The 10,520-nt window shown below is 38.1% G+C and overlaps 1 protein-coding gene across 1 annotated transcript in view; it reads right to left on the reverse strand.

Moving 5' to 3' along the window:
* Positions 1-967: 967 nt before the first annotated feature.
* The window catches only part of LOC111242279, an 11,848-nt gene continuing 2,295 nt past the window's right edge, over positions 968-10,520 (reverse strand). Inside the window, exon 3 of the mRNA XM_022784796.1 lies at positions 968-1,405. Coding sequence (XP_022640517.1) covers positions 1,081-1,405 — 325 coding nt within the window. The 3' untranslated portion in view covers positions 968-1,080. The remainder of the gene's footprint in view (positions 1,406-10,520) is intronic.

Here is a 10,520-nt window from a genome sequence, read left to right on the forward strand (position 1 = left end):
GTTACGTGTGGGGAAGGTGTTAGCACCCCCACAACGCCTGCCCTAAGGCAGTACCTTTAATTAAATACGCGAAATAAGATGTGGTTTGCAAAATGCTTAACTATCCAAAGAACAACAATATAAAGAAACCAAAATATATTTTTTAGTTTTTTGGGCCCGACAAGGATTGACCTTGCTCCTACGTATTCTCATTCAAAATGAGAAATCAGGGTTACGTAGTTCTTTCAAAAAGATTGTTTGTTGAAGATGTTTTTAGTTTTTGAAGATTTTATATTTTTCGGTATTTTTAATTTGTAAAAGGAAGAAAGGTCCCAGCACGAGGACGATGCGTGCGATCACACACATGCTGAGAACTTTTAAAACAATATTTTTTTATTTATAGAAAGGAAAGGATTTTCTAGCACAAGGACGATGCGTGCGATCACACATGCGCTAAAACCCTTAAAATAATATTTTTTTTAATTTTATTTATGTAAAAGAGAAGGAAAAGATTTTTAGCATAAGGCCTACGCGAGCGGTCGCATGTGTGCTTAAACCTTTTCAAAACATTTTTAATATTTTATTTAGGAAGGAAAGGGTTTTCTAACACAAGGACGATGCGTGCGATCACACATGTGCTAGAACCCTTAAAATAATATTTTTTTTTAATTTTTCTTATAAAGGAGAAGGAAAAGATCTTCAGCACAAGGCCTACGCGAGCGGTCGCACGTGTGCTTAAATCTTTCCAAAACATTTTTATTTGATTTTTTGTAAAAGAGAAGGAAAAGATCTTCAGCACAAGGCCTACGCGAGCGGTCGCACGTGTGCTTAAATCTTTCCAAAATATTTTTATTTGATTTTTAATTTTTCTAAAAGAAAAGGAAAAGATTTTCAGCACAAGGCCTATGCGAGCGATCGCACGTGTGCTTAAACCTTTTCAAAATATTTTTATTTGATTTTTAATTTTTTATGATATTTTATACTTTTTATTTTAACAATCAAACAATAATAAAACAAATGTCAAAGCTAAAGAAATAAAAAAAAAACAAAGACAATAAAAAACATCACAGTCCAAGCCCAATAAGAATAGGGGTGCAAAGATTAAAACCGAGGGTGCTGAAAAATATTGAAGCTTCTGGCCTTGTAGTCTGTTAGGGGTGTATGGCCAAAAATGGAGGTGCAACTCGAAATTTGTTGATCCAGATCCAAGAGGTGCAGCAGCAAAGTTGGAGGTGGCATGTAGTAGTTGCTGGCCAGGTCCAAGGTTTTTTTTTTATTTGCAGAATTGGATTGGGAGTACGAATGGGAATGCAAGAGGTGGCAGGAAGAGAAAGAACACAACCCAATAGCCAAGCCCAATAGCGTAGGGGTGTATGGCCGAAAATGGGGTGCGGATAACACGTTTCGGTCCAATCCTCCTTTCTTGGTTTGCAGACATGGAGTATAGGTGCAAATAGCATTGGTGTGGTGGCAGGAGAAGAAAATGGGCCCAACAGCTGGNATCTTTGATTTTGGTTGCAATGGTTACGGTAAGGGATAGAGTTTTGTTGAAGATAATGGTGATGGATTGTAGATGTTGACAGAGAATCCAAGCATCGAAAGAGATGAATTTATCTTTATATCTGTTTACTGGAATGATGATGAGTAGTAAGGATTTTTTTTTGAGAAAAATTGGTACAGGAAAGGTAGGCTACTATCAGGCGAGGGGTGTGTGTCTATAAATGGAAGAGGTAGTGAGTGAGTGTGTGGGTTATGGATGATAGGTGTTTCTTCTGTTTTCCAGGTAATGAACCAGATGAAGATGATGATTGAGGATGGCAGTGAACGGTTAAGGAGAATGCCGGTTGGGGGGAATTGGTTTCGGAGAGGATGGTTTTCTCGAGTTGATGGGGGAATTGGTTTCGGAGAGGATGGTTTTCTCGAGTTGATGGGGGAGTCGTGTGTCTGTTGAGTGATGGAGAGAAAAAGAGTGTCTCCGTTGGGTGATCGTAGTGATGGTGAGGATGAAGTTGGTTTGAGCCTGATGCTCTGAGGCATGGTGTGTGTGTTGATTGCTGGATCATAACTGTTTCTCCTCTATTTCCAATACGCACACCCAAAACCAAATTGTTTCTTTTTTCCTTTCTTTTTTTTTTCACGTTTTTTCTTTTTTTTTTCGTTTTCCTTTTCTTTTCTTTTGTTTTTTTTTTATTTTTTTTGTTTTTTTCTTTTCTTTTTTTTCTTTTTTTCCTTTTTGAATTAAATCAAATAGTAAAATAAAAATTAATAAAACAAAAAAATAAAATAAAATAAAAATAAAATAAAATAAAACAAAAAATAAAAACAAGTCCTATTATTCAATTACCCGGACGAAATTGGGTGTTGACAGTTGCCCCTCTTTACTTAGATTTTACTGGATAATATGAAAATATGATATTTTCGTATTATCTGAGTAAAAGTTAAGTAAAGATAGAAACACTAATTTGGTCTGGGTTTAAATTATGAAAGAAGACGAACAAAAATAATTCAAGTCGTGATGTCAAAAGACCAATGCCAAGCAGAGGGCCTCAAACAGAAAACTAAAACCTGGATTTGACCATTGCCTCGCAGAGGGCCAAACTCACAGAACAGAAATTTAAATCTGACCATTGCCACGCAGAGGGTCGATAACAGAAAACTAAAACCTGGATTTGACCATTGCCTCGCAGAGGGCCAAACTCACAGAACAGAAATTTAAATCCGACCATTGCCGCGCAGAGGGTCGATAACAAAAAACTAAAACCTGGATTTGACCATTGCCTCGCAGAGGGCCAAACTCACAGAACAGAAATTTAAATCCGACCATTTCCACGCAGAGGGTCGATAACAAAAAACTAAAACCTGGATTTGACCATTGCCTCGCAGAGGGCCAAACTCACAGAACAAAAATTTAAATCTGACCATTGCCTCGCAGAGGGCCGATAACAGAAAAATAAAACCTGGATTTGACCATTGCCTCGCAGAGGGCCAAACTCACAGAACAAAAATTTAAATCTGACCATTGTCACGCAAAGGGTCGATAACAGAAAACTAAAACCTGGATTTGANNATTGCCTCGCAGAGGGCCAAACTCACAGAACAAAAATTTAAATCTGACCATTGCCACGCAGAGGGTCGATAACAGAAAACTAAAACCTGGATTTGACCACTGCCTCGCAGAGGGTCAAACTCACAGAACAGAAATTTAAATCTGACCATTGCCACGTAGAGGGTCGATAACAGAAAACTAAAACCTGGATTTGACCATTGCCTCGCAGTGGGTCAAACTCACAGAACAAAAATTTAAATCTGACCATTGCCACGCAGAGGGTCAATAACAGAAAACTAAAACTTGGATTTGACCATTGCCTCGCGGAGGGCCAAACTCACAGAACAGAAATTTAAATTCGACCATTGCCACGCAGAGGGTCGATAACAGAATACTAAAACCTGGATTTGACCATATCCTCGCAGAGGGCCAAACTCACATAACAGAAATTTAAATCCGACCATTGCCACGCAGAGGGCCGAAACAAAAAGAAAAACTTGAGCTTGAGGTGCCAGGCGAGTTGGGCTTTGAGTGCCAGACAAAACTTGGCTTTTGAAACTTTGAAATTGCCAGATGAAACTATTTTTTGAAGTTTTGAAATTGCCAGACGACACTGCGCTTTTGAAACCTTGACATTACCAGATGAAACTGGGCTTTTGAAACTTTGAAATTGCCAGATGAAACTGGGCTTATGAAAAATGGTCAGATGAGACTGGGCTTTTGAAACTTTGAAATTGCCAGATGAAACTGGGCTTTTGAAACTTTGAAATTGCCAGATGAAACTGGGCTTTTGAAACTTTGAAATTGCCAGATGAAACTGGGCTTATGAAATTTGAAATTTGAAATTTTTTTGTTATTTTCGACAAAAACTTGATTTCTGAAAAGCAACAAGGAGTTGAAACCCTTCATGACAAAGTGTCAAAATATTGATGCAGGATCAGGTTGTGTCAAAACCCCAATATGAGAGAAAAACATGATCAACAAGAAACAAAATCACTTGAAAAAGAACATTTGAATGTCATTTTTTATTTTTGAAGAAGGACTCGACCACCATTCATATGAATGAAGAGGGTTTCGATCCGAAAGATTTTCTTTTTGATGAATTGATGAAAAACATTTGCTTTATTTTGCATTTCTTTTTGCTTTAGTCAGTCATCTTACTTGCAATCATCAAACTGATCTTTATTTTCAAGATTTTGTGAAATCTGAGTAATGTCATACATCTCGAGGTCTAACTTGAGATTATTACATTTTGACTTTTCTTCCAAGACATCATGCACACACGCTTGAATTTATTGGCAAAAGGATGGTTTTGAAGAGAATGAGAGTTGTTTGGAATGACTTGGAAAGCTGGGACAGGCACGTGGGCACTACAATCCCCAAAGGAGATATAATATGTTAGTGTCAAGACAAGACACGAGATACCAAAAACTTTTGCCCCGGTTTGGTGTTTGGGAAAATGAGCTGGGGTTTCGATCCATGAACATTAGGGTGAGAAAATCAAGTGAGACTCGCAAAGTTGCCCCGGTCTTGGGATTATGGATTGATGAAAAGCTCGTGTCAGACTCACATAGTTATCCCAAATTTTTATTGTGTATGGGTTGATGAAAAAAACTCATGTGAGGTTCACGAAGTTGCCCCAGTTTTTCTTTGGCAAGGGGTTCCATTTGGAAGAAGTAGTGGGCATGAAAGGGATAGGCTAAAAGGATGGCCCCGAATTTGTTTGATTTTTCTTTTGCATGCTTCTGGTTAGATGGCAAGGTAATCCCCTCTTCCTGAGACATTTATTTTTTCTTCTTTTCTCTCTTTTTTTCTTTTTTTTCTTTCTTCTTCTCTTCTCTCTTTTTCTTTTCCGACACATTGAAAGTCATTTCTTCTTATCGCGAAATTAAGCTTTATGAAAATTTTAGCAAGCATTATCCAATCTGTGTGGACTTTATTAAGCTTTTAACGTGGCTAAGGGCTAAAAGGTATTGAAAGAAAGGATATAAAGGCCCAAATGAATGTTTGTTGGTTATAAATTTTTTGGAAACAAGGGTTGTCATCTAGGCATTGCATCAATTATTTGACATTTTGGGCACTTTGTTTTTTTTTTAACTTTGGTTTTCATTCTTTTTGCTCAACATCACTTTGTGATTTCCTTTTGTTCTTTTTGTTTTTCTTTGGTTTGTTATTCCCTCTTCTTGATGAATTCTTCGTTTGATCATTGAGTGCTCTTATTTGCATCATGAGTTGACTCCTACCTGATGACAACCCTTGCTTGGGGATGATTTTGAAAAAAGAATTTATTTTTGGCTCAAATAGGGTGACAATGGATATATGTTTTTGCTTTTTGGATGAAGAAAAGATGGCCACACATCATTTCAAATTCTGATTGCTCTATTTTCAAAAGATTAATTTTGCGATTAGATGACCTCAACATTAGTCGTTTTTTCTTTTTTTTTTTTATTATTTCTAGACTGCCCTTTCGGGTTTTCAATCTAGTGGACTTATTCTCTTTTTTTTTTTGAAAATTCTTTTGTTCTTTTGTTTGCCTCAATGGATTCANGGATCACCCAACTAGCGCAAGCGAGAAAATTTTGGCCAGACCAATCTGCCCCAGTATGAAGGTTTATTTTGTTACTTGGGGCAATGACAGTGTTTGTGAGGAAAATCCTTTATTTTGGGAAAGTGAAGGATGTAGGTTTTCAAGCAACATGTGCATAAATGTCTAGAAAGGAAACGTCGAATTATTATTATTTTTTTAGACATTTGACCTCGGAAAAGTCTGACACTACAACTTTTGTTTTTTATTGCCATTTTTCATTTTTTTTTTTTGCTATTTTCCAAAAACAAGAGTTTGAAGATTTGCAAGAAAGACAAATGACTCAAGATTGCCATAATTTTTTCAATTTTTTTCACAATACCCTTTCAGAACTCGATTTCCAACACTACTTGGAGAAACCCTGTAGAGAAAGTTCGCATTTAAAGTCATGGATCACGGCGCGATATCAATGAACACAGATCTTTTGGCAAGATACTTCACAAAATCAAATTCACTTGTACGATGACTTATGTTTTCCTATGTGTTTTTGGAGCCCGCATCATTGTTTCATAGCATCTGTAGAGACATTCTCAAGCCTTGCCTTAGTGTAGGGTTGACTTTCTTTACACTTTAATGATTCTGAATCTATCAAAACTTGTCTTTGCGCTTGACAACAGACACTTTTTGTGTAATGACCGATAGCCCCTTCATGGTAAATACCTTTCGTATCGTGAGTCTTGAAGTATTGAGGGTCTAAAGGCTTCATGTAACAATTAGAGATAATGCCTTTTTGAAGCAGACTTGGAAGCAACGTTGCTTAAGTCGTATGTATAGGAGTGAAGCTCACAGGCTCTTTTCTCTTGATCAAACATTTTTCTGCCCAGCGGCTTAATGAGAAGTTGAGTTTGGATCAAATATCCCATTTGTCTTGCAATTATTTTAAGTGAAGGGTAGGCCAACGGGATTTGAGCTATAGGAGGTGATTAAACTCTTTGCTTTCTTCTCTTCGCAAGCTTAAACTCGACTTGTTCATATTTGCTATCATGGCATGACCTTGTGTGACTGTTCCAATCCTCACACTAACTTCAATTCTTTCTTCAAGTATCCTCAGGTCTACAAAGTTTGAGGAACACTGCTCACCATGGTCTCATAGAAGGGTGATCGCAAAGTATTTAGGAATGTGTCAACCATCTCGTTATCACTCATAAGAGACTTTCCTTGAGAAACACTTTTTCCACCTTTAGGCATACTCTTTGAATGATTTTGACTGTTTTTTCACCATACTTTGTAGTTGTAATCTATGAGATGCCACATTCGTGTTATATTTGAAATGCTTCAAGAAAGCACCCACCAGATCCTCCCAAGACTGGATGCACAAATGTTCAAGATGATAGCATCAGTTTAATGTCATGCCAATCAAACTACCTTGAAAGGAATGAATTAGCAACCTTTCATCACATGCATAAACGACCATTTTCTTCCCATACGCCATAAGGTGGCTTATAAGACAAGTGGTCCCTCTGGACAATTTAAACTTTGGGAGATATCACCACATCTGGGACTAAGCATAGCTCTACAACATTTTCAAACCTAGCGCTTCATTCACCTTCTATGGCTGTCATCCTTTTTCAACATTTCAAATTTACCCCTGTCTACCTCAACATCCACTGGTATGCAAACAGGGCAAGAATATTTCAACTTAGATTGCCTTGTCATCGTCATGCTCACAATACTTTATTAAAGCCTTTTCCTAGGGACCATGAAAGTGGTTGCCCCAAGCTTGTTCTCCATTTCAACTGCATTATCTTTATCCTTTTGAGTGTAAACTTGCCCCCGAGTACACTCCTGAGGGTGAAGTGTAATTTAGGGGAAGACCATATGAGGGGAAATTTTGGGCCTCTCGATCTTTGTGTTGAGGCTGAGGTGCACAGGAATCTCCAGTTCCCTGTAAGGCATTTAGAGCCTCTAAGGCTTGGCTCATTTGCCCCTTCAATTGTTGGATATCAACTTTCATCCTTTCTTGAACTTCTCCTTGGTTCTCCAAGATTTGGTAACTGGTTCGAGTCCTTTAGGGTATCTTGATTTTTTTTATTAATTTTATTAGATGAAACACAAGAGAAAAAGAAAATAAAAATGAAAAGAAAAAGAGAAAACAATGTAGTTCAAATTCTCTAGTCAAAAATTATAAAGCTGTGAAAAACATTGCTCCGGTATAATCTGGAAATTAACACGAAACAGAGTCAACAGGGTAGCTCATCATTCAGAATTTCACAAAATGTGAAGCATAGGAAGTCTTTTTCAACTATCTTGGGGCCTTAACCATCAGATTTTTCATTTTTCCCATTGATTTCTTGCAGCAATTGAGGTATGTTTCAATCCCCTTTAAGCGGGTTAAAATATCGGCAATGCAGACCCAGCCTCGGCTAATGATTTAGGAACGTTTTCAATGGCTTCATTGGTAAGGGAAGCTAGTTGTGAGAGGCTTCACTTTCAATTCGCCCTTGTTCAACAACATGTTCCTTCATTTGAATTAGCAATTCTTGATGTCTCCTTTTTAGCATGATGTTAACCTTCCTTCTTTAGTTTGGCCACTGCTGCTTTCACACTTTGTTCAGTATTGTGAAATTACTTTTCACCATTTGGGTCAGGAGAAATTAACCTGAATGGCATCTTGACTATATTAACCCTCTTTGTGATCAATCTGGCTAAGGGAAATCTTTCGTTAATGATCCATGATCTTAGGCCTCTCTTCGAACTCTATAGCTCGCCCTTTGTTCAACAACATACTCTTTCTTCTGAATCACCAGTTTTTTGACGCCTTCTTTTTTTTTTAGCTCGACGATGTCGTTCCTCCTTCAATTCTACCACTACTGCTCTCACCCGCTGCTTAGCATTATGAACTTGTTTCTCGCAGTTTAGGTAAGGAGAAATTAACTTGAATGGCAACTTGATTGTCTTAACCCTCTTCTTGATCAATTTGGCTAAGGGAATCTTTCACTAATAGTCCATGATCTCGGGCATCTCTCCAAGTGAACAACGTTGCCCCAAGTGTCCCTAGCATGAAGCATTTCAGTAGATATCTCTTCCTCAGAAGATCTACAATGTGGTAAGAGATCCAGGTGTTGGCGACCCTCTCATAGGATACCCAAATTATTTTTTTTTCTTTTTTTTCTTTCTTTTTGTGTTTTGTTTTTTTTTCTTTTGTTCCTTTTTCTATTTTTTTTTTGTTAACACATACACAACAATGAATACCCATGAGGGGGACATTAGAGTAATTCTCGCAACGGCGTGTGATACATGATATTTGCTGCCAAGAGATACGTCATTTAAACTTTTCCTTTTCTCAGCCTGCACAAAGTTGCACTCATTCATTTACTCCCTTTCATCTTGAGTTTAACCGCAATAGTTCACTCACGGGACATGTGGCATTCAAAGTACCCCTACTCATGCGAAAGATGAACCACATAGGGAACACTAGTAAACAACATAACATNTTCCCGACCTTTAGCTCATGACACTGATTAAGAGTCCCATAAATTTCAGTTAGGACAACCAAGACTGGACTCTCAAAGCAAACTTTTTATCCTGTAACTGCACTCATTGCGGCGTAGTCAACAAAATCCCTTGTACTAGGAAAAANCATGACACCATAGTCGATAAGAGCTAGTACATTCACGTGTTTCCCACTTTTCCTCCTCGGTCAATCAATGCAAGAACCACCATAGGTATCCTTGAGGAAGGTCTCTTGTTGTACATTTAAGTATGAATTCACTCTCCAACTTCATAGGGGAACTTTCATTATCCTTGCTAGCTGCAAATCAGATATATACTGCCCAAGGTAGTATAAAGTGTTTCCCTTGAGGAATACATCTAAGGTCTCCTCAAATTCTTCTATTGTTGGCATCAACTAGAAATGGGTCATAGTGTTGGGCTAAAACAATAATTATTGTTGTCTGGACCTCCACCTCTGACAGGGTCAACAAATTCCCACCCATTCCTGAATGCATTTTTCAAGGTCATCTTTTTCATATCCCTCAAGAGATTGATACTGCCCCCCTTGACTTCAATGCGTATACTTTTCTTCAAAATGTCTAAACTTGAATGCCCCTTGACTCAAAATCCCATGTGAATTTCCATTTTTACCGTAATCGCGACTTTATAATTTCTTGGCTAGAACCCACAAAATTTGACGAGACCACAAAAACATGAGTAACAAATAAAGAATGCAGTGATATGTACAAGGTGCTTGATTTTATTAAACAAAAGTGAGGGTTATAAGACTGCACACATCTCCCTTTGTGCCCTAGAGAAGGTCCAACGCTTCAGATTCAAGGTCAAGTATATGCAATCTCACAAGGATGCTTCCCTGAACCTAAAGGTCAATGGTCACTAGAGCTATGGCCCCCTTCATAGCATCTCCACAACAGTCGAGTAATCAACTAGATGAGGAGACACAAATGAAGAGAACAAACTCTAGCTGGAGTTCTCACGATAGCCAGACAGGAAGTACATCCCAGAGTGACACCGCTACACAACTCCTCTAATTCTAAGTTACGCTCAGACCCGGGTATAGGGCCTCACTCAATAGATGCACAAAGTGTGTGTGTGAAGGGAGAATGCAATGCACCCAAACCCTCACCTGCAAAACAGCCAGAAGATTCCCAGGCAGATACAAACATGTTTTCTACCCTAGGGTTCAATATACAAGCAGATCACATGCAATTATTTTAAACATCAAACATAGATAAAGAAAAGGGAAAAGAAAAACACAAAGCAAAACCACATCGAACTCGCGCATCTAATTAAATGGCCTGACTCTCAGATTTCCCTAGTGGAGTCGCCATCTGTCGCAACCGGAAAATCGCGACGGGACGACGATCCAAAGAGAAAACTAATTTGAAAAAAGTTTTGGAGTCGCCACCATAGTTTATTCTGGAAAACTATGGAAAAAACCATAAAGAGGATAAGGCT

This window comes from Vigna radiata, chromosome 8 (genome assembly GCF_000741045.1).
Source record: "Vigna radiata var. radiata cultivar VC1973A chromosome 8, Vradiata_ver6, whole genome shotgun sequence".
In the NCBI taxonomy this organism is placed as follows: domain Eukaryota; kingdom Viridiplantae; phylum Streptophyta; class Magnoliopsida; order Fabales; family Fabaceae; genus Vigna; species Vigna radiata.